Source organism: Protobothrops mucrosquamatus, unplaced genomic scaffold, assembly GCF_001527695.2.
Source record: "Protobothrops mucrosquamatus isolate PMUCROS unplaced genomic scaffold, P.Mucros_1.0 scaffold45, whole genome shotgun sequence".
NCBI lineage: Eukaryota > Metazoa > Chordata > Lepidosauria > Squamata > Viperidae > Protobothrops > Protobothrops mucrosquamatus.
In genome coordinates, this window is record NW_015386427.1 from 1,074,075 (window position 1) to 1,099,327 (window position 25,253).

Consider the following 25,253-nt stretch of genomic DNA (forward strand, 5'->3'; position numbering starts at 1 on the left):
AGTAATATTCTATCTTGATCAGAGAATGCTACTGTCTTGGTATCAGGTTTAATGTTTTTCTTATGTTTCGGAAAACTATTAGTCAGAAATGATAGTTGGTATTTTCTACAGCTTTTATTTAAAACGCCAGTGTCCTGTTTACCTTTTAATCTTATTTTAATCTCTTATCTGCAGCTAGAGTAACCAAAAGGACAATAAATAAATTAATAATTCTATAAAAGCCTTCCTTTCGTGCCTTGAATTTTCACCTGAAAAGTGATTTGTTTACATGAATGAATGTATAAATGAATTCAGAATTTTCCATAATCTCTAATAACACCCCCCCCCCCAACTTTGCTGATTTTGTTCATGTAGGTGCTTGTTCGCTGTTTGATGGCTCTAATGTAAAAACAAATAACTATAGTACCTGACATACTTAGGTGAATAAGTTGTTACGGAAGATGTGATGAGAACATATTTTGTTCAGTAAATTCATTTCATATATGCAGAGTTATAGGAAGTTTCACTGGACATTTACAGGTTTCAGGTGCTCAGATTCACACTATTCCAATTGAAATTACATGTTTGTAAAAGTTGGGAAACAGGATGTTCTGTGTAGTTACTGGAAGCGTTTCTAATTTATATGATCTCACTTCTCCTTTAGGTGTTAATTTTTTATGCTGTGTATCTTGCTTGTGAGAGTTGAATTACTGTTTAATTATTCATTAATATGAGGTTTATGAATGAATAGATACTATGCAATGGGAAAAATACTTTCTTTGAGGGGATTCTTATTCTATGGATCTGGCTAGTGGTCTGCCTCAAAACAATAATGAAAACATCAGTCTTTTCCAATGAAATTTCACAATCTCCTCCCACCCTTGATATTCTTATGTGCTAGATGTCAAATTTGCCTTGTATTGGGGAAGGGGAAACTAGAAAGAGATAAAAGGCTGACTTTTCTTTCTCATTGTCCCTGTAAAAATGTTTCTTGGCATAACTGTTAAAAAAATTGTCTTAGTTAAGGATATTTTACCTGTCAGGTTCTTTATTCCCACTTCCCAATAGGAAAATGTTTAAGAAGTAGTTCCTAGTGGTTTATAAGCAAAGTTTATCAATTATCACTTTAAAAGTTGGAGTGAAAAACCAAGTCCAGAGGGGAAGGTCCAGTTATGCCGATTGTTAAAACCTTATGCAGAGGAAGTGTCTCAACTAATGGTCAGTACCTGACTAGAGTTAGATCAGAGTCAATGGCATTCAAGGAAGGTTGGACTTAATTCTTTAGTAGCTATGTAGGGGTTCAAGGCTAATCCCTTTTTACTCTGTTTCCAGTTTCTGCCATTCCTTCTATATTTGGTAAGTATGGAGTGTTGGCAGATCTTAATGCCAGAGTACAGTGCTTCTAGAACTACAGGAATATGTTTCTGTTGGTTGCATTTATACAACTTTGACAATTACTTTGAAGCATTTAAAATTTTATTGATCACAAAGTTGGAATTATGATTACCTTTTTTGCTGAATCCACTAGCCTATAAAGTGCAGTCTTTAGCAAATTATTTAAATACTCCCTCCTTTGTTTAATGGGGATTACTTTGTAGTAAGTGTTCTTAATTGTTTTGGACTGCATTTGGTACAGTAACTTGTTTGTAAAGCAAATGTATGTTCTTTTCAAATTTCAAATTGAAAAGTGCTTATAATTTCAGTCATTTAATGGTTTATTTATCAAAGCTATAAGACAATATATTTTTAGAAACTTTATTATGAAAAATAATAGTATTATGTCTGGCCATTACACTTCTGAATTAAGTTTTCAAATGCCATTAATTAATTGAGAGTAATGTAGTCAAGGAGAGAAGATGTTTTATTACACTGGATTAAGCAAAGATATTACAAGGCTTAGAACTGGCAGAATTCAGTTTATCTTGTTAAGGATTCATCTTCTTTTGACTGAAGTCTCATCAGAAAAATTGAGAATTGTTGTTAGCAGGATGGATGGATGGATGGATGGCTAAAGAGTTTTCCAGTAAGTCAAGTTGGCTATCTGCCAAAAATCTATTCCTTATTATGAGGTTCAGGACAGAGCTGTGATTTTGATGAGACCTTTATTATATAGAAAACATACCTGGAAGCAGAGCTGCTTTTCTTTTTATGGGAAAAATAAGCTTTCTTGTGCATAAAAAATAGGAAGTTACTAAATAATAAGCAGGTTGTCCTGATGACAGAGTACAACCAAGGAAATATGACTCAAGGGTACAACTGAAATGGGACCTTTTGACCCCATTGCATTTTTGTGATGTAAGGAGTAGGAGCATTTGTGATACATCTATTATCTACCTGCCTTTATTTTGTAAATGGTTTTAAAAGTTTAAATAATTAGTGTGAGCACATGGTCATCAAGAAGCAAAATCCTTATATTCCCAGTGTGATTTAGAAATGTGGGCAATTCTTTGTTCAGCAATATTTTGAAAATATAATTCATGGTTCATCTTAGTTTCAGTGTAAAAAAATCCTGCAAATGTATTTTCACTGCTTTTAAACTTGTGTCAACAGGAAGCTTGATTACTAGATTATTAGATTGACTAGATCAAATTTTAATTTAATATGTTAAAGATATATTTTAAGATTTTCCTTTGCAGATTTCAAATTTTAGTAATTCTGTGTTTTGGCAGGCATTACCTGGATCTTCCCTTGGCCTTCCTCCTTCACATGTCTATGGCAATAGGTTAAATTCTAACCCAACAATGGCGTCACATGCCACACAAGCTGAAAACATTCAGTTAGGCAAGTTAAAATTTCTTTTTAATGGTATATATATTTCTTAAAAAATGTTTTTTTATTTATTTGCATGCTCAACTGCTAGCTGCATTTTTCACACCAATAATGCTTTACACCACAGAGTATGTGAAATGTAAATGTTTAAGCAGAGCAATGAGCAGGCAGGAATGCAACAATGTCTCTTGTGACTTTTTGTGATTGATGTGTTCAGTTTCTTTAGTTCTTTGCAATGAAAGTAGCATTGGGTTTTTGTTGTGAATCGTTTAAATCTTTATTTGCATAATTTATGGAATTACATGATCTCCGAGTTGGTATAGTTGAGATCCTGTTACTTAAATTCACCAATAACTGAATAAATACTAGTTGGTCTTTTTCATAGTACTAGTTTTTTAAAAAAAAAATTAATAAGCTCCTGGATTTGCTTTGTTTCATTCTATCTTTAAGGATTTGTTGACATGTCCTAATAGTCATGCCTATCTGGGGGAAGGGAATGAGTTTAGCAGTTTACCAAGAATGGATCAGTCATGTCTTGCCCTCTAAAAGACCAAGGGTCATTTGCTGCAGAATAGGGGGAGGGCCGCCTTGAAAGGGGCAGATAGGGTTATTTTATTGAGAGGCCATAGGGAAAAATAACCCTTTTGAGTCATGCCATGCAAGACATTTCAGTATATCTGACAAAATGTTTTTTAAAAATCTTTTAATCTCTTGTTGTTTTTTCTTTTTACATAAAATTGGAAATTACTAAAGACTTATTCTTGTTTTAATGGAAGAGAAACATTTCCTAGCATTTGTTGCTAAAAAATTGTGAGAAAAAGTTACTGCTAGAAGTGTCTATGGAGTATGGTTTGTGAATTTTCCTGGGATGCAAAGTGTTAAAAAATACAAAGCCTGAGGATCTGCTGTGATAAGCATACAGATTAGCTGTCCACAGCTGTGATTCATTACTTTCACTGCAGAAATTAAAAGTGGCTGAGGGGAGGGTACTAGAAATACAAACCATGCTTGTGTGCTGTAAAACTGAAAGCAGAGAAAAGACTAAGGTTAATCCATGGCCTGCTTCACCCACAGAAATTTGTACGGAGAATACTTTATCCATTGCAGTTAGTAGCTTTATAGTAGTCCTCTCTGGTATTGCTACTGGAGTAATTGCTAATAGTGAGGGACATCTTGAAACATTTTAAAACCTTAGTTCCGAAAGAGTTACTTTTGGCTGTGAAATATTTGCTGTGCAGATCAAGATCTTGGAGACAATAGCCGGAGCCTGGTTGGAAGGGGAGGTTCACCCAAAGGAAGTATTTCACCACGGTAAGCAAAATTTACAATCAGTTAAGGGAAAAAAAATATTTTTAAGCTACAGACATTTTTATAAGATGTCCTATTTAAGTTGAATAAAATTATGTAGATATATTCTGTTGTACTAAGGAAATATTTTAGATTAATTTGAATTCACAGTAATATAATAAAACTATGTCTTTTCTTATGCATAGAAATTACTGAAGAATTAGGTCCTTTTTTACATTATCTTGTCTCACTTGTATAGTTAGCTTTACAGAAAAGCCCATGCACTAATAATTATCAGATAGATGCTATCATAAGAATATTAAATGCAAATATATTTATTAGTTTTTGAGTGTAACAACACTGAAAAAAGTGAAGAATCTTGTATAGGCAGTGAAATCAATATTTTTAAAGATTTAAAACAACCAGGATTCAATTAGTGGTTGATAGGTCACTAGCATAAAAACATGGTACTACACAGTTTGAGTGTTGAAGATTTTAGCATTTTAAAAGTGTTTCATTTTAATTTATCATTGATAGTACACATTTGTACTACAGCCTGCAAATAGTTAATACATGGGTAATGAACTTAAAAAAGAATGTCAGTGTGCCACTTATGTTTATGAATTGCTGTGTCATGGATAAACTGTGTGTTAGTGATCTGTGGCCAGATTTTCAAGAAACTGGAGATCTCAAAGACTGACTGAAAAATATATCCACTCTGCAAATTAGGTCAATGGTCGTCTTAGGAACAAATCCTTTAAAATCTTTTGAAGCTGAGTGTGATTGACTTCTAATTAAGTGTTCTAGAAATATACCTCTACTTACTGAAATATAAAGTTACATAAGAAAGTAGATCTCTAGGTTAAAATGATTTAGTTTGAACAGCTTTTATACATAATTATTTGTAAGGTTCCAGTCCCTAGTAACTCATTTAAAATTAAATTAAATTGAGGGTGTAATATTTCTTTGTTCTTCTTTCTCATTCTCAAATTTGTTAAAATCTTAATTTTAATGTAAGCCCTGCGAACAATGTTTAAGTCAGTTAACTTTTATTTTAGCTTTTTAAAGAAAAAATTTACTCACTGTTTTAAGGCTGTTGATAGGAGAATGAAGGAATCAGAATCAAGACATAATACTGAGAAAAATTATGTTGTTCTTTGGATGTTGTCTATTATAATAAAATATACATGAATTGAAATAGCATAGAAATGTCAAATTTATATACAATACTAGTTTATATAAATATCTATATAGATATATGGAGGAAGAGTTTAGAAGATACATAGTACAATAGAATGTATATAAAGATTTTTATTCCCCAAATGATGCAAAAATAATGTAAGACAGAAATACATGTGTCAGAAAGATGCATATTAAACATAGCAAAGAGTCCTCTTCATTTTAATCATATTCACCTATTTTTAATATAAAAGCTGTCAGAATTATATCTAACCAAAGGCCTTCAGTGAATCTAGTACCAAATCTCCAGCAAAAGCTAGGTCTATTTTTCAGAGGAATTATTCAAGAAATACGTAGGGATGGGTGATTTGTTCTTTGTCACCCTTGCCTTACAAAAACACATAGCCAGGTATCCAAGAGATTTCAGTTTTACTGCATTCTCTTAAGCATTTGTGGCCATATAATCTTCAAGTATTTCCACAAAGTTTATACCAGTGGCTCAGCAAAGCATTCAAGGTAACAAATGATATTGTGCAGCAGTACTGCTTAAAGAACACAATACCTTTTGAAAACATGTCAGTAATTTGCTAGTCATTGGCTACTAAATCCATAAATATTTTATCTTAATTTAATAATTGTATAATTCAATACAGTATATTATCTCATCTTAGACATGGATGATATGGTTGATTAACCATATGGAAGAGCAATTTACTGTTGGATGAATTCTGATATTAAAGAGAAGAATAATTGCTTAACACTGTAATTTGAGTTCCTGCCAAAAACAAAATAAAAAACTGGTGAAGAGTTATGATCTATTTGAAATTTTAATCTTAAAAACTAAGAAAAAATGGTTCTTTTAGTAGCAAAGATAATTCTAGTACAAATACTACAACATTAAATCATTATTTAAGTATATTTGTATAATGTATGATTATCATTTATTCATTATTCCATCTCCACCCTCACCACCGATTCCTTGGTATATACCTTCTATTGTGAAAAAAAACCTAGAGTGCTGGCAATGATTGTGTGTGTTTGTGTGTGTGTGTGTGTGTGTGTATGTTTATTTTCAATGACAACTGGGAACATGGGAAAATAATGTTTTATATTTTTACAGTGAAGCAAGGGAACAATTACAGTTCAACAGAAAAGGGTTGCTAAAATTTATTTAATTTCAAAATACCTATGTACAAGTTCTGTGATTTGATTATGCTTGATATGTTATGCTGCTATAATGATAAACACAAATATAACATTCTTCACATTTGACATTTTAGTTGAAGTCATTGTCATCAAATAATTTGTAATAATTTGTAATGTTAATTTGTGTGCATTTTAGGATATAAAACTTTCCAAATTGTAAAGGCCTTTGTAAATTAAGTGTTGATCAAGATTTCTTAAATTAGTGTACTGGCTGCATAAATATTTAATACTTTCCTGCACATAATTACTATTGCTGTTACACTTTTTCTGTTATTAATTTTTGAATTCAGTTATATTGATGTCAGAGGAAATCTTACTAAAATATGCATTTAAGTGAAGATGTCTGGGGCATGATAACTGTCTTTTGTTATATCTTCTGTAGTTATTTTATTGAAAGGGACAATTTTGCTCTTTCTTTGTGCCATATGGCTGTAGCATTTTATCAAGGTGCTTATTTGGTCTAATATTTTCTAAGTGTATTATAGTTAACTTCATTATATATGTACATATTTCTCATTAAGTTTATATGTTATTAAAAATACCCTGTAAATTAGTACACTTTCAGTTATCTATGTAACATTAAATTAGTTCACCTAAATAATTCAAGTTTTGATTTTAGTGCAAAAATCTCCTAAAAGAATTGACATGCGGGAACTTCATTGTTAAACTGTTTGGTGCTGAGATCTATAGGTATCTTAAGGAGTATTGATTAAAAGAGTTAAGAATAGCCAAGAAAACTGATATGTGTATGTTGTATATATCTCCTCTCCCTTTGTTCTTTTAGTGTAATTCATAACCTTTCTACAGGTCTCCTGTAAGCAACTTACAGATTCGTTATGATCAATCTGGAAATAGCAGTGTAGAACATTTGCCTCCAACACCATCTACTATAGAACAACTTCTGGAGAGGCAGTGGAGTGAGGGACAACAGTTCTTGCTAGAACAAGGAACCCCCAGTGACAGTAAGTTTTTCATCCTGTTCTGATTAATATCCATCGGATATGTTTGTAAATTTTATATTTGAAAGATGATCATCATTCCTGGAATGTACCCATATGTTAAAATATGATTCTAATCATCTGTTTCATTCCTGGTATGTAAAGACATGCCTAAAATGTTAGTCATTTACTTTAATTTTTCTGCAGAATTATTCTGGAATGGGAGGATGGGAAATTGGTAATAAAATATGGGATCATAAATTTATTTTGAAATTAAAGCTTGTCTGTAGCTTCAGTAACTAGTGTTATTCTGATTACATATGCATATAATTACATTAAATATTTGAATTGTTTTAAAATTATTTTATTATTTTACAAAAAATTCCTTTAGTATATTTTCTTGATTACTGATCATGAGTGAACTGCCAACTAGAGGTATGTGTGCACGTGTGTGTGTGTGTGTGTGTGTGTGTGTGTGTTTATGAATGGTATCCTGACAAAAATGCTAATTGTGAGGAAATTCATGCAGGGATAATCCTTTAAACATGATAGCTGGAGGACAGGTTTAGCTAAGTCTTATTGCATCTCATTTGGGCACACTGAGAGTTCCTTTGTATATTCTTGAAGAGGAGGGATAAAAAGCTAAATCCTTGGGAAATGACCAGATGTGCCTGCACTGCTATACTTGTGTCTGTACTAGGCCTAAAGGTCATGTTAAACAAATACAATTTAGAATTTTAAAAGCAGCTTTTATGGTGCTATAATGGCCAAACTGTCTTTATGTGCTAACTGAGAAAAGTTCCAAAATTTATCCAAAATTCAAATTTGAGAACAGAAGTGGTTGAGGATGTACTTTATTTGCAGGAAGAGGGCAAAGGCTGCAGGAGCCTTAATGATCCCTGCTGGATGCTCTTTAAATGGACATTGGAAACAGCTGGATTCTGTTGATTTAAATGTAATAAAAAGTTCCCATTGATTACAGAAATTATGTGGTTATTTTACATCAGCAATTAAAAAACACAAAATTGTCTTGAGGTTATAATAGTATATTAAACTTTATAATTGGGTGTATTTTCTTTTCTGAAACTATATTATTATTATTTATTAATAGAAGGGGTATTTTCGCCCAGCCCATTTAAAAAAATTCTCCATTTCAAATTGAATGAAGTAGAAAACATTTGTACAACGTGTTCACAAATTTTGGTAGGGCAAATGATTGATTATCTGTGCTTCAAAGATTCTGGACTTAAGCCTTGAACTGTTAAATATTTCCACGAGAAATTAAAAACATTATGGTGTTAGAGAATTTCACAATATTTTTGATAAAACGATATTGCTCTTTCCATAGTGTCATTGGCACTGTACTTTCAGCAAGGGAGGAATCTTAGGCTATATATTTGTGGATGAACAGATCTAGTGCCCAGATCTGGTCTCTCTGTCTATCTAGAAATAATACATTAATTTAATTCTCATTATGGTTAATTTCAAGAGACATTTGAAATATTTTCCATTTCTTCAGTATTTTATATGGGCATAATTTACATTGCAAAGAAATATTCTCCAGTAATTTAAGTATTAGCAAACAAGGAATTACAATAATGTAGCAGAATAATTGCATATACAGAATGATGTACAAACATTTTTAGATGCAAATTTTCAGGGTTTTAAAATATTTTTGTTTAGTTTTAGGCATGCTGAAATCTTTACATCAGCTTCAAGTTGAAAATCGCCACTTAGAAGAACAGATTAAAAATCTAACAGCTAAAAAGGAGCGCCTCCAGCTCCTAAATGCCCAGCTTTCAGTTCCTTTCCCAACAATAACAACCAACCCAAGTCCTTCTCATCAAATGCCTACATTTTCAGCACAGACTGGTAAGTAAAAAAAAGTAGTTTTCTCTTTTAAATTGAGTTTTACAATAATTTCTAAAAGGCTTATAGACTCTTACCTAAATAAAAGATGAATGTTATCTCTGTGGGAAGAATAATTTTATTATTCCTCCTTTCTATAATATGAATTAAACCTGAGAACATTTTCAAAGAGAAAAGCATATGCATATTAGATATGTTTAAAATTTTGAGGATGACCAAAAGGGGAAAGTGACTTAAATTATCAGTTTATGCACCTTTATGATGTCAAAAATCATTCACAGCTAATGGGATTTCCCCCAAAAATATTATAAAAACTGCAGTTCAAATAACAGCTTTCTTTTTAACTTTGTCTTCTAGCTATGATTGAATCCATTATCAGCAATAAAAACTGTGGACATGAATAGCTTGATTTATTAGTTTAAAAGTTTATATTTTATTAAATATCCCCACATAATTTCTGCATCAAAAAGCATAAAACCTTATTAAGATTATTTTTCAATTGTCACTCTAGCTGCTGGCTCTGATTCGCTGAACAGCAGCAAAAGCCCTAACCTGGGAAGCAGTTTTCTACCTGACAACTCCCTCCCTGTATTAAATCAGGTACTGGTTTTTAGTAGCTTTTACATATCTCATTAGTTAATACTACTTTCCTATTATTTTGCTGTTTTGTGAGGTTTGATATAGCTGAGTCTTTGTGTTTTTATTAGGAAATACATTCCAGTGGACAAAGCACTAGCAGTTCCTCTGCTCTTTCCACTCCACCACCTGCTGGGCAAAGTCCAGCCCAGCAAGGCCCAGGAGTTGGAGGAGTTCAACAGGTCAATGGTGTGACGGTGGGGGCATTTGCCAGTGGAATGCAAACTGTAACATCCAACATTCCCACAGTGGGTGGAATAATTGGAACTCTGCCAGGTAACCAGCTGGCAATCAATGGAATCGTTGGGGCTTTAAATGGAGTAATTCAGACTTCTGCTACAATATCACAGAATCCTTCTCCTCTAGCTCACACAGCTGTGCCACCAAGTGCAGTGCATCCTCTGCCAACCACACTCAGTAACAGGTAAATCCTTTTGCAAAATAGATATGTAAATAGGTATATTTGGAAATAATACTCTAATAATGAAAGTATTTACTTATAGGTTTTTGTCTCTCTTATATTCATCCTTACACAAGTAATTTACCAAAGTATGTTTGGATTTGGTGGCATACAGGTTCAGTAAATAAACAAATAAATAAATACATTCCAAATTGCATTCTCTACTCTTCCTTTCAATCTCATTGTTTGCATTTTACCTTACAATGTTTATGGGAATACAAAATTAGTGATATATGTGTGGGGAAAAAAGAAAAATCAGACAGTTTCCTAAAACAATTTAGCAATCTGATATCAATTCCAGCATGCATCCATGCTGTGTAAATTAAGAAGCATAAAGGCATAATAAATCAGTCTACAATTCAGTAGAAAATTAAAGAGGATGCCTCACAGAATGATGACCATCATCAAAAAAAAATCCTGTCTCAGAAAGGTTCTCTGTTCCCAAACTTAAGTTTCTATGAAGGTAATCATTTCATCAGGCATCCAAGATCCAAATGGCGTAAAATTTTAGAGGGAAGGCTAAACTGGATTCTTACAATACTGGAGAGACATGTTTTAAATGCCTAGCCTGGTTTTCTTCCTACTTGCATGCCAACAATAGAGTTGTGTTAGTTAGTGCTTCCAAACTGCTATTGACAAGCATGAAGCATGGTCTGTTATCATAAGGTAGATTAAAGGCACTCTTACTGCTGCCACCTTCACCATCACCAAAATAGTCTTATGTTAAGGAGCATCTAAGATTGCAGCATTAGACCTTCAGAAAGTGCAATGGCATCCAGAAGCGGTTAAGCTTCTCTGTCTAGGTCAATCTGTTATCCTTTTGGTACTGTCCTAGCACAATTTCAGTATCAGAATTAAGTTTCAGTTTATTTCAGCCTCACCCATTATTTCCAAATCCTTGCTCAGAAGTACAATTGCCTCCTTAAATTAATAGATAAAAATGGTTATTTAATGTGTGGCTCTTCTACATATTGATGACTCTTTAGTCAAACCTTTTGATACCTTTGTCAAACACATCTCTGGATATTCGGATGACTTCAATTTGAGATGCCACTATCCTCTACTGAAGTTTAAAGTTAGTATTCTTGATAGACAGTGATTATTGCCTCAAAACTATATATTTTTTATTTAGTTTATTTAAGAAATGTTAATCTTTTTAAGGTAATAAGAGGACCTTGTCTTCTAGGTAAGACAATAAACCCAGCAATGCCGACATAAATTCAGTTTGGCTAATTTTAATAAGGATCAGCAAATACTTAGAGGACAAGTAGGAAGCACAAACCTCCAGGAAGCAATTATTCCATTTCCATAAATTGTATACACTGAAATAAATGATTACCATTTTACCTTATCTTCAGCTATTTTATTTCAGAGCATAACATAGAGTCACTTTTAAAAGTAGAGTAGCCATATAAATTAATAAAATAAAACTAATCATAACTGTCCTATGATATTTGTACCAACTTGGCTTTATTCCTATCATTCAAGATTTCATACCACTCAAAGCTGCTTCACTGGTCAATAATCTTCATAGTTACTTTGGAAAGGGAAATGGGTTTTAAGTTTTAAGATTGATATGGAAAATGTAGGTTTTCCATACATTATCAGCATTCATTGTTTGACTAGTGGACAGGGGTGATGCTTTGTATGTAAAATGTATAACTCCCCATATTTTGCAATCACAGAAATAACCTGGGAGCAACAGACTGCATTGCTAATGTTTGTTTCATCAGTTGATTTGGTGTGCACTATTCTGTTCAATTATTCCTATTTGCTCTTAATATTAGTTTTGCCAGATGGCTCATGAAATATCAGATTTGTTCATGTCCTTCATAGGAAAAGCTAAATATCAAGTTTCTATTTTATTTAATTATACAGTGTTTATATAGAACCAATGGTTAAATCATATGAAAATTGAGACCTGAAAAAAGTTAAATTTTCCAGAAATAAGTGGTGAAAAATCCATATTTAGTGATTGAGCGAAAGAAATATAAAACTCCAAATACTGAATGAGGAACTCTAGAATGTAATAGTTAAAATGTTGACAATGGATTAGAAAATTGTCAGTTGAAATAAAAAATATATGAAACTTAGAAATGGCAGAGAATTACAGATTGTTAATGCTTAATTTGAAAATATTGATTCTGGTATATATTCAATGTATGTTTTAATTTGTTTTGGCAAATATGTGCTGTTTTTTATATAGAGGTATATGATTGCATATACAACTGGTTGTTTAACAATTGGTTGAAGTTATAATGGACTTTAAAAAGCTACTTACAATTCACCCTCAAAATTCCTGATTATTGGCACACACATTTCCCCCCAGACACATGGTTGCATTTGGACCTTGCAACTGGCTCATATTTATAACCCATTGCACCTTTCTGTAGTCTCATGAGCACAATTTGCAACATATTTCGCCATTTTCCAGCAGAAGTGTGAAAGCCCATTGAACATGCTGGATTTGCTTAATGACAACACAGTTTGCTTAACAATTATGATGATTATCTTTATAACTGTCATAAAAAGGCCATAAAATCAAGTCTGGTCAGCAGTGCCTCAACATACAACCACGAAGATTTATGACTGAAATTCTGTACTCCAGTGTGGTCATAAATTGAGGACTACCTGTAGTGCAGGTAGTTTTCCCGCACAACAGGAATTTAAAAATTCCCCATATTTTTAAAATATATAAAGAGGCATTTGCTCTCATCCTTGCTTCTTAGCATAGCTCAACATGCCACTGAAAATATGGATGACATTTTCAATGTTTGTACAATTAAATACACCGGTTATTTTATTATCATATCGCTGATATTAACTACTTTGCTAGTTCAGTTATACTTATTTTCTAATGTTATATCAGTAAATGTTATATAAGTAAATTTTTAAGATAAAAATTGAGTAGATGCTTAGAAATACATGATCAGCCTATGCACATAAATCTGTATATATTTTAGTTTTAAATGGTTTATTTTTTCAGAAAGTATGCCATAGAAATAATTCAAGCATGTTTGCTCAGTAAATGCGTCTTGCTATTTCACAGAACCTCTGGACTTGGATTTCTTCCTGACCAACAGAGACAACTGCTGCTGCATCAACAGCAGCAACAATTTCACCAGTTACTAAATACTCAACAATTCACATCAGTAAGCATTTCTATTTTATCATTATATTTTCAATTTTCAAGAATGAGTGCTGATCGTTAGATATTACAGCCTATTTCTGAGTAACATCAGAATGTCCATGGATAAGCCAGAGATCTGCAGTTTTAAAAAAGAGGAAAGAATGTGATTAAAAAAACATGGGCCTAAAAGAAAAGAAAATTTGGCATGTCTTTATTTATTGCATTAAAAAATAACAGAGCAATAAGAGAATGTACACACTATTAATTGAAGAGCCAATTTGCTCTAGTGGTTAGAGCACCAGGCTACAAAGTGGGAGACCACGAGTTCAAGTCCTGCCTTAGCTATGAAAGTCAACTAGCTTTGGGCCAGTCACTTTCTCTCAGCCCAACAATAACCTATAGGTTGTTGCTGTAGGAAAAATAGGAAGAAGATATGTTGGATATGTTCACTGCCTTGAAGTTATTTGTAACAATAAAGAATGCAGGATATAAATAAATAAATAGATTTATATATCATTGTGGCTTCTGATCCACTCATCTGGATTATCTGCCTGCACAGAGCCCCATTCAGACCTAGGACTTTCAGATTTGTTTGATTGGAGGTCCCTAGACATAGTTCCCATTGATCCCCTTCAGTCTGTTTTCTGTCATCGCAATGTTAACATTTTTGTTCTTCTGCTTCTTCTTTAGTTCATTCCTTATTTTTAATTTTTTTTAGTCTTAGCATTTCTTCAAACATCCTTAGACTTTTTCATCAGGACATCCAACCTTCAGCCTTATGACTATGAGACTATTTCACGTACTGGTATTTATGAGAGCAAATGGGCATGAATTGGACTTTTTTGCCTTGATGAAATAGACTTCTATTATTTCTTCCAGGCATTTACTAAATAGTCATTTTGTCTCTCAAATTGCCTGGCGATCACCTCATTTTTCCAAAGGTTGATAATTGAACTTTCCACAATCTGGAGAAGATACGTAGATCTCTATTGCACCATTATCAACGTCTCCCATTAAAAATTTGGAATTTTTTCAGAGGTTTCAGATTTCAGTCAGGGCAATAGGAAAAAGCTCCTTTGTTTCCTGCCTTCTTTAATTATCCTTCTACTGTTCCTGTTATTTATAGTGTCCAATCTTTACTAATTTTTGTTTAAGCACCTGCTTTGATCTCAGAAACATATATTTCGGACAGATCCCTCTAAAGATCTATTTTTGCAGAACTGTACTCCTAACCATTGGGATAGTCAAAACCAAAATCTTCCCCTATTGGGAAAAAATCACTTAACTCATACCTGATCACCTCATACCTATTCTGTTTCTGAAGGACATATCTCTCCAAATTCTGTTGGCTCCATGCTTTCCCACTCTTCTAGGATATATAATTTCTTACATTTTCATAATCCCAATTATTATACCTGTATTTCCTGGAATAGTTCAAGATATACTGAGGCAAAACTTTGCATGTATTGACTAACTCCATATTCTTATCAAATTCCATCACCTAAACATATTTATAGAGTGATAACATGATATATAGCCTTTGCATATGTTGCATTCTTTCTCAGAACTTTTCTCCTCAGAGATGTTCTTTTAAAGTAGATCTCACATCTGAATTCAAGTTGGTGTGATTTCATGTACAGCACTACCTTACCCTAGACAGAGAAACATGCATTTCCTGAGGTCATTTGGCTACATTTTTGGCCCACTATCATTGATAAGATGACATCATGTTGATTCATTCCCTACCAGAGCTCATGCCAATCTTTTTCAACTTAGTGATTATGCCTATGATTCCTCTTAATCTAGATCTTAGAAGCTGGAATACTTTTGAAAATATATTTAGATTCTTAGCATTCCCAATGAGTGCCTTCAGGGAAGACGCGTTAGCTGTTTCGTCTAAAAAGAATTTTGGAGATTTTCCTATCTTTCCATTGTGTATCCTTGTAGTGTCTGTTCTATAGTGCTTATAACTGAGAAATAAAGTGAAATACCACTAAAACTAGTGCAGCTGTCATTTTGACCAACTTAATGTTTGAAACTTGCTGGCTGCAGAGGATGATATTGTATAATGTGTAAGTATAGAATTACCTACTTTGCTGCGGAGAGTGTCTAATCTTTCCCCATTCAAATGTGATAGAAAACTAACTACAATTTTCCTTTAGAAAGGATTTCATGATCAAGAAAATGTGTCATATTACATTTTGAGTTCACCTGGTTTACTGAATGTTGTCCAGTTGTTCATTTCTTGGTCTAAATCAGGAGGAACCTGTTAGTCAGTACATATTTCTGAAGGACAGATTTCATCATCCCAAATTACTGGGTGTGCTAGCTAATTTGGAAATTAAAATTGGCAAATACATTTCAGCAAATGTTGAAAGGCCACTCCACTCATTTTCTAAATCTTGAATCCAAAAGGGACATGTATGTGCAAAGAAAAATTATTTTCATTATTCAGAATTTCTCTAAAGAGCTGGATAGACACATACCCATCTTTGAGGCTGTCTGTGGAGATTCTCAGTCATTCAGGTCGTGGTTGTCCCAAAGATGCTTTTTTCCAAAAGGCAATTCAACTTTTTTTCCTTTGAAAATATTTCACTTCTCACCCAAGAAGCTTTTTCAGTTCTGATGAATGAACTGAACTGCCGTTTGGAATAAGCACTTTTGGGACCCCCGTCTTTGAGAAGCTATTAGATCTGTAATTCCTCAGTAAGATCTTGTCAGAATGGTTCTCCATAAACAGAATTTTGCTTATACCTTATCTTACCAGAATTTTGATTTTGACACAGCCATATTCATCAGTTGTAATTTGAATGTTTGCATTGGTTATGTCAGCAGAAGACAGCTGACATAATCTTTTTTGCCCTGCCCTTTCAACTTTTTCTCTTTTTGTTTTATAGTTCACAGGATGAGTGAGAGGTTTGCTGCTTGTTTTCATTCCCTTTTTGTGGCTGTTACATTTGTTCTCTCATACTTGTCTGCTTAGAATGAGATTTTGTTCTTACAATAACCTTGTAAGAAATGATGATTTGGGGCCAGTGAACTTCTTAGTTGGTCATGAATTTGAATCTGAATATTCTGTATTCAAGCTCTACCATGTATAATCTCCAATCAGGCATGGAATCCTTCTGCAACAAGGAGTTTTCAGAAGAATATTTTTAGCTTTCTTCCCTGGAATAATGAAATAATATTGTCACTATTTTGTACTCCAAACTATATAAAAAAAAAGATTCCTAAGGATACATTGAGAGATCTATAAATCCTGGCTGAGTGAGAACCATTTGAAAGTTTAGTTTTCATCCTTGTTTAACTACTTGCATGAAAAACATAGTAATCTACAAGGTAATAACTACAATGTGCCTCCACTATTGTACTAAAGGAACAGCATCAGGCTCTTCTGTATCAACTAGTGCAACAGCATCAACCTGAAGTACAGCAATTGCAGCTTTCGGGAGCCACACAGATTCCCATTAATAACTTGCTGGCAGTCTCTCAGGCATCTCCGCTTCATACAACTGCTACTAACCCATTCCTTGCAGTTCCTGGGGATATTGCAGCACCAAAAGTTTCTGTAAGTATATAGAGTTGGGTTTGTAATAAAAAGATTTAAAAAGAAAAAAACTGTTAATGTTTATAGGAGACATGAAAATTAAAACAAATGGCTTGTACTATAACAGCTATTTTGGTATCTGATCACTGAATGAACCAAGTAGTTCTAATTTGATCTCTCTCTCTCTCCCTCTCCCTCTCTCTCCTCTCTCTCCTCTCTCTCTCTCTCTCTGGTATAACTGACAAAGTGAACTTCACTACAATGCAAATTAGCATAAAACTTTCCAAGTTCCTAATTAATTCCTAATTGTTCAGTATTTTTTTACTTCTAGGATATTGTAGGTCCTCCATCTTCACAAAGTAGAAAGAGCATTTATCGTCATATTGTAGGTGATCTGTGCTGACTTAATTGTTACAGCTTTGACCAGCAGCAAGTTTCTAAACCTCACCCAGCAGCTACAATCTGGTCAGAAAGCTAAAATTCACAAACATTCTATATTTTTAAAAAGTTCATTTACTTCTCTGGTTTTAACCACTGGCAAGGGATGGGTGGAACCACTTTTTCTTCTAGTGGAGTCTTAAAAAACCACGTTAATGTAGTATTGTATAATCTATCATTACATGCAGTGTGATTTGCATACAGAATTTTAATGATACCAAATACGATTTCAGTATTTATAGGACCCACCTCTGGAATATCTAGTAAAATAATAAAGAGGATTGCATATCATATATGCATGAATGCTCAGGAATTTTGAATTGAAGAGAGTGGCTTGAAGGTTGTCTTGCACTTCAGTTCTTTTTTTCCTTCCTTAGCTACTAATCACTGTTCTGAAATAAGATCTATCCAGTAATTTCTTTTAAACTCCCTAATCAGCCAACAGTATTTACTGGACCATATTTTAATAAAACTCCATTTAAAGAAGTGTGAGAATTAAGGAACAGACTAGTGGTGGTCAACCAAATGTTTTAAAAGTTTTTTGTTAATTTTGTTAATTTATTTTGAATTTCCTATTATCTCACAGCTAAACCTAATCAGTTTCACATTTGCTGCTTTTCTATTTTAATAATAGGCCAAATGAATGTAGAACTTTTCTCTTGGCTATTCAGAACAGGATATGTCCTGAGCTTCCTTTTTAATATTATTTCCCATTTTGTATAGTATGGCAAAATCAGAAGCTGGCTGAATCGAAGAGCAGGATAAGAGGCTTCTAGCTTGAGATGGGGTGACCTCTCCACTCCCTTCCCAGGAGGGAGTGATACTCAATGCAGAGAAAATTCCCCCTCACTCAACAGCAGGGAACAAAAAGCAAGGACCACATGCTGCTTTCTGTGCCCATTTGGACTTGCAAAAGAGGCTAAGCAGTCAGAAAGGAGAACAATTAGCAGATGGAGATTTACCTTGGCAGCAGCTTTGGAGGCCAAGCACTCCTCCGTTCAAAGTATCAGTTGTAGTATTGCTTCTAAGCCTTAGAAAGTATTTCCAGATATGGGTATATTGCCAGATATGGGACCAAATAAGCTCAATCCTTTAGGATTTCTTTGCTGTGCAGATATATTCTGGCTAGATGTATACATTGTTTATTACAAAAACTCTGGCAACTTTAACAGTTGTAAAACAGTGTATTTCTTTTTTTCTCCAGAGGCTTAGTGACAAAAGTGGATCCCTTGCACCGGAAAAAAATTAACACTTGAAAGTGTATGTAAAATTGCAAATCCTGCTGATAGCACTTCATCTGGCTGTGAGTTGCACTCTCTCTGCAGGTATGACGAGACACATCAATGAGCTAACTGCACACTGGAAAAGTGAATCTACCTGAAGATGTTTATTGTACAATTTGACCTTGTTGCTTTGTGTTGCACTGAAACTAAACTGTTTCCATCAAATTGCACGGAAGCTTGGATTTCAGATTAGAGCACTGTAATTTCAGTCAGGTGATTGGAATTTAGTTGCTGATTGAGAAGCCTTTACACATATTGCAGTGCTAAAAATCAAATCTTTAGTTCCATCACTTCTTTGAAGAAAGCAGAGAAAATATGAAATTTTTGTCAATGACATGGTGGTTTGTCATCAGTGTTTTAGAAGCACCATTTTTTCTTCAGAAAAGAATCAGGTTTTAAGTCATTTATTTTGTCATTAGTTTTTAAAATGTTTTGCTAGAACGAAAACATTTAAGAAATGACAATATTTAATTTTGAGATGGATTTTTCAGGATCACTGGAAAAACAGATCTGTTGAAAGTCATAGAACTTTTACCAGATGAGAAAGTAACTCCTGTTCTGGTAATATTTAATGTAACCCAAGTGCCTGTTGCTTCCCTCTGTTGGGTTAGGGATGGCTTTAGATAGCTGGGCATGCACTAAAATGAGATAAAAAAGCCGCAAGCATATTCAACTTTGCACCAGCAGCCTTCCTTGCTGATCTGCCTTTACTAGAAGTGTTTGTCACTATCGATAGCTCAGGCAAATCATTACCTGGGTTGCTTTCCACTAATAAATTACCAAAAAAAAAGGTGGGAGGGGGAGATTTTCCATTGCTATGAAATGTTAATGGGTGAAAAAGACATATTTCACTTTGAAGAGTTGATTTCATGATATGACTATGCAGTAAAACAGGAAATAGTTTTAATTTGAGAGTTAATAACCACTAATTTGAGTCTGTGTGAGTTATTAGTGGAAAATACTCAAGTATACTTAGACCTTCACTGTGTACTTAATTGGAAGAATCTATTGTTTCTGCAATATTGTTCAGTTAAACATTGCACAGTTCTTACCTCATTTCTGTAAATAGGTTTTTGTGACTGTTTTGTATTGTGAAGAATTCATAAAATGTGGATATTTTGATTTGTAAAATTTCTAACTAGTAGATTTAATTGAAAGGTAAGAATAATTTATTTTTATATATTAATGGCAAGTTTTAAAGTCACAAATCACTTTTGTAGATAAATTTACTAAAGTAAATCAGTGTGGTTTAATTTATTTAAACCACTTGTTTAATATTCTGTAATAATTTGTATAAATGTTTTGCCTAGATGTAAAATTACCAATTTATATAAAGATATGTACAAAGCTTTGGTTAATAAATTTTAATATTGTTTATGGCTGTAAATTGCAATACATGATACAGACTTCATCAGAGGAAAGCATTAGTCACTGTGTTCAATATATGTTATATTCATATCTATGGAAGCCAAGTCCCATTATAAGCATGCTTTTAATGCATACTGAGATATTCAAATCATGGTGTTTTAAATGGAATTTAAACAGGCCTATTCTAAAGTGGATACTCTTAGCAAAAATATATAGCCAGAATGGACAGTCCGGCTCCTACTGCAGCAGAAAGTGCCTTGACATGAAAGAGTTACCTTTTTTGAGGAAAAAGGTCATTTCACAATGTTAGATATCCTTTCACCCAATAGGAAGAATTTTGTATAGGTCACTTTAGTTATAATGAAAACTGTGCGGCCACACAAACCCATATCATCACAAAGAAAAAGGGCACAATTGGCTTCTTAAATCTTGAGAAACATAAGGTACACATTTTAGCACTTTAAAAAAAAAAGATTGACATCCTCCTCCTACCATGGCATTAGTATGAAATGAGTAGATTTTTTAGGCTGAAAGCAATAGTTTTATCCCGTACATATTTTCCAATTCTCCCCGCAAGGCTGAAAACTTGAGGATTCTTCTGGTGTAGTGGAATTATTCTTATTTGGAATGGAGGCTTGCCTTCGCCATTGGCAGACAGAACTTGGGCTACAAATGCAAATATTTTTTCTATTTTACTCATATTTCACAACTGGAATATATATTTTAAGTTGTGGCTGCTTCTATATATAGAGTGTAGGAATGCCTGAAATGCCCCACATAGTCTGACATCTAATAGATTATATTTTGGACTAATATACCTGCCATAGTAAAAAAACAAACAAAAAAAAAACCACTTTTGATGAATTTACTGATTAGTAGGACTGATCATCCTTTTGTTTGAGATTTCCAACTGTTGTGATTTTTTTAAGTTAAGGAAGTTATTTTTTAGTTGTTAATGCTGTCTAGCTATGCTATATGTATAAAGAAAAATGGGCAACTTTGCCCATCTGAAACTGATTTACAGGTTTCAGGAGCAAGGTCAGTTATGGGGAAGTCGCTGCAGTCCAGGATTAATTTAAGGACCAATTGTTATAATGTAAGGCAATAAATACATTACAATTTGCTATATTGAACAGTATGGTCTGAAGATAAGTATTAGTAGGATCCACAGTGAAGTGAAGGCAAATAGAATGAAAATAGAAATTCAGTTCCCATTTGTTGGTTCTCCATAAACTTAGACTTATATACCGCTTCACAGTGCTTTACAGCATTCTCTAAGCAGTTTACAGAGTCAGCATATTTTCCCCAACAATCGGGGTCCTCATTTTACCAACCTTGGAAAGATGGAACTCTGAGTCAACCTTGAACTGATCAGGAACGAAGGAATCAAACTCCTGGCAATGTGAGCAGAGTTAGCCTGCATTCTAACCACCGCACCACCATGCACTGGGATATACAAAATTTGTTGATCCAGAAATGGAACTTTTATGGAGTGTCTATTTCAGAATTAACAAAATTTTTCACTTCCCTACCTCTGCATGTTCCATTGGAATAGGATGAATGTAATGCCAATGTTATATGATAATAAAACAAAAAATGTAATATTCTTAGGGAATGAGTGGTTATTAATGAAAACTGAAATGTAAGATACTTAAAAGATGCAATGTTTCCCATCCTGCAATATGACTTTATATTAAAAGATATTTGCTCAGTTGTTCCAATATGTATTCCAAATGACATAATTTCTTATAGTACTATTTATAGTGACAAAAATCCCTCCTGTACAAAAATACATTGATTCTATTAACACATATTTCGAATTGAAGGTGTAAAATTTACAGATTTTTTTACTAAGGCACATGACATATTGAAATACTGAGATACAAAAATACAAGTCACTGCATATGATGTTTAATGTATCTCATTTTGTTGAATAAGATTCTTCAAAATATTCAGCTTTTGACCATTTTTTTCTTTTGTATAAGCTCAACCAACAGCTTATATCTAGTCATACATTCTTCCTGTAGAAAAAGAAGAAAAAATGGAGTATTAATTTGTAATATTCATTTTTTAAAAGCATTATAGATAATTTACACCAGGCAGGAGAGAAAGAGAAAACATTTTCTGAATTTATGGGGGGGGGAATTAAGTAGTATCTATTATTACCACAATCTGTATGTTACGTATACAGCTAGTCCTCAAGTAACAATCAGTCACCTAACAACTGTTTGAAGTTATGGTACCCCCCCCCCCCGCCGAAAGCTACTTATGCTCTGCCTGATGTTATAGTTGCTGAAGTGTCCCCACCTTCATTCACCCTTACGACTAACTGCAGGGATGCTGCAGTGCTCCCTGCCTATCTTACTCCTGCCTACACTGGGTCCCTGTAAACATTTCTTCCCCCAACTGCTCCCCGTTGGCCTTTGATTTCCACCCTACCCAGAACTCCTTACACTCCTCACTTTTTGAAGAGTTCTGAAGCCTCTTCAATAGTGTTGAAACAAATTGCTTTGTCCCTTGGCTGCTTGGTGTGCTCCTCTCTGGGCCACATGGTGGCAACCTGGAAGTGGCCAGCATTTTGCTTCTGCCCACTTATGGGTGGGAACAAAATGGCACATGAGATAAACTGTTCCATTTTGCTGCCTTATTGAAGTGCACAGCACTGGAAAGTTTCTGAAAGCTACAGAAAGCTGCAGAGCTGTGCAAACCATGTTAAGGCAGCAAAACAGTGGTTTGTCCATGGCCGTATGGCACCATTCTGGAAGCAGAACCCATATTTCCAGTGGCCAAATTGCATTCTGGTATTGTAAATATTGCAGCCACTTCTGGAATCATGCCACATGGCCATGCAAGGAAGCAATCTATTCCAGCACTCTTGAAGGCTTTGGAGCTCATCAAAGTGAAGAGGAGGGTGTTTGGCATAGTAGGGTGGGAATCAGGCCTAAGGCTTGGGGAGACCTGATGGGCATGGGGAAAGGCCTGTGGAGATCCAAGGGGCAGGAAGCGGAGAACGGAGAGTCTCGGGGTGGGAGGATCAAGTGAGACACCATTTAACAGCCATCACAACAAGAAGCCATAATGGACACACTCCATTACAACTATATCTTGAGGACTATCTACATTCAGTGAACACTAGGCAGCTTCCAATATTAAAAAAATATAATAAAGTTACAAACAGAAATGTATCTTCCTCCACTACTGAGCTACTGAAGATTTGCCATTCCAAAGACCCTGCAAATAATTTTGTATTCATTTCTAAATGTCCCAAGAGTGGGAACCTGACTTTGCAAGGCAAAGTATTCCATATGAGAACATTGGTAATGAGAAGGCTGCCTTATAAGCTTCTATGCACTCAAGCTTTTGTGGGCCAGTATCTGCAGCATCCCTGGCTAGTTCAAGTCGAGTTGGCAGATTCCATATGGATCAGACAGCTCCAAAGATAACAAAGGGTTTTTATACAGATTTCCCACCATCTAGAATTAGGCTTGGAATGAGCAACCAATGCTGCCCTCAGAATAGACTAATCTGTTATTAAACCTGTTGAAACCATGGCAGCTCCAGACTCAGGTTGTCTTCAAAGGCTTTCCAATATAAAAATGAATTGCTGAAGTCAACTGAGTTAATAAGAGCCTTATTCATTGCCAGTATTTCTATAACCAAGTAAGGTTACAATTGGGAGACTAGTGGGACCCAGCCAAAAATTCCCCTAGTGCTCTGGAGAACAGGACATTACATTGCACACCTGCTTTTTCTAGAGCACTGCCATTAAAGTCAACAGCTGAAATGTCTATCGATCCATAAGGGTTTTGCACTAACAGTGAATGTGTTGCTGGGATTCAGCAAGCATGTGCTTCAATCCATCCACTCCCTCCTAGTTTACAAGCATCAGATCAAGATATTGGAACCTCTGTAGCGCCTCAGAAATTCTAAGCCCATTTTTCCAGCAGGCATTGATGGCTATAAATCATTGCTCACTGCATATAGAAACATTTTTTTCCAAAATTTTCCAACGTATATCTGTTGCTACCCAGAATATACAATTAAAATATTTTCAAAATTCACAAGCCTGACCAAGCAGTAAACAGCTTTTTGCTTGTAACAGTTACAGTTCTATTACAGCAGAGCATAAAGTTCCATCTGCTTTGTGTACCTCTAACAGAAGCAAATACTTCTAATATAGCTAAATATAATGTATCTCTCACTAGAAAATATTCAGCTTGATAGCCAAGACAGATGTACCATTTCAACCCCCCTTTCTAGCTATATCCTTTCCAACATTATCTTTCATATATCCAGAACAATGGGACATGCAAGGATGTAACTAATCAGTTCCTAACTGTCACCTGGCTTTAACACATTTGGCAACAACTGCTTCCTGGCTAATTGTGGTACAGCCACCAATGTTAGACTACCCTCCTGAATAACATAAAACCTGGCAAAGGTTTTTACTTATTCTTCAATTTTCCATCCTTCGTCATGCATGAGACTCTACAAAACCTCTGAAATTATTTTGTTAGGATTGCTTACCTCAAGACACTCACCTTGCTACAGGTTTTAATTTATATTTACAGTCATGTACCTTCCCTACTTTGCTTTTTTTTTTTAAAAAAAATTCCATTGGTTGTTTGGACTGGTCTTTTTGCTCTAGTCCCTCTATCACCTTCCTCATCCGTCACGCTTTCATAATTAAAAACATTAAATTATCAGCAAGTTTGGGGGGAAGAGAAAAAGAGACAGAACATCATTTCCCACCTTGGTTATTTTCCTATTGAATATACTGCTTCACCTGCTTCCTGACTTGTCTAGGAAAAATAAGCGAACAGTGGAAGCAAAGTATCCATGAACCAATTGCAAGGTATCTGCCACCATAGATGTCCATAAATTTTCAATCAAGAATACACTGGAGAACTAAGTTTTGTTACAAAACATGGATTTTCTTGTTAATTTACAACCTATAACATAGACCAGGGGTGGGCAAACTTTTTGACTCGAGGGCCGCAATGGGTTCATATATTGGACCCGGGGGCCGGACCAAGAGTATCCCCAGCTTCTCAGCAAGACTGAGAAGCTGGGGATACTTTGACCTGTTGTCCCAGAAATTTTCATCTTTAGTCCTAGATGGTGTAGTACAGTATTTCCCCCTTTGAGATTTGTGTGTAGCTTG

General features: G+C 34.4%; 2 protein-coding genes across 2 annotated transcripts in view; one reads left to right on the forward strand and one right to left on the reverse strand.

The window, feature by feature from the left end:
• The window catches only part of MLLT10 (MLLT10 histone lysine methyltransferase DOT1L cofactor), a 126,108-nt gene extending 104,710 nt beyond the window's left edge, over window positions 1-21,398 (forward strand). The window contains exons 11-19 of the mRNA XM_015811558.1: window positions 2,649-2,760; window positions 3,987-4,059; window positions 7,228-7,382; window positions 9,042-9,230; window positions 9,739-9,827; window positions 9,935-10,287; window positions 13,373-13,475; window positions 16,830-17,021; window positions 18,643-21,398. Of these exons, the coding sequence (XP_015667044.1) occupies window positions 2,649-2,760; window positions 3,987-4,059; window positions 7,228-7,382; window positions 9,042-9,230; window positions 9,739-9,827; window positions 9,935-10,287; window positions 13,373-13,475; window positions 16,830-17,021; window positions 18,643-18,687 (1,311 nt within the window). The 3' untranslated portion in view covers window positions 18,688-21,398. The remainder of the gene's footprint in view (window positions 1-2,648; window positions 2,761-3,986; window positions 4,060-7,227; window positions 7,383-9,041; window positions 9,231-9,738; window positions 9,828-9,934; window positions 10,288-13,372; window positions 13,476-16,829; window positions 17,022-18,642) is intronic.
• Window positions 21,399-21,760: 362 nt separating this feature from the next.
• The window catches only part of DNAJC1 (DnaJ heat shock protein family (Hsp40) member C1), a 131,642-nt gene continuing 128,149 nt past the window's right edge, over window positions 21,761-25,253 (reverse strand). Inside the window, exon 12 of the mRNA XM_015811557.1 lies at window positions 21,761-22,110. Coding sequence (XP_015667043.1) covers window positions 22,042-22,110 — 69 coding nt within the window. The 3' untranslated portion in view covers window positions 21,761-22,041. The remainder of the gene's footprint in view (window positions 22,111-25,253) is intronic.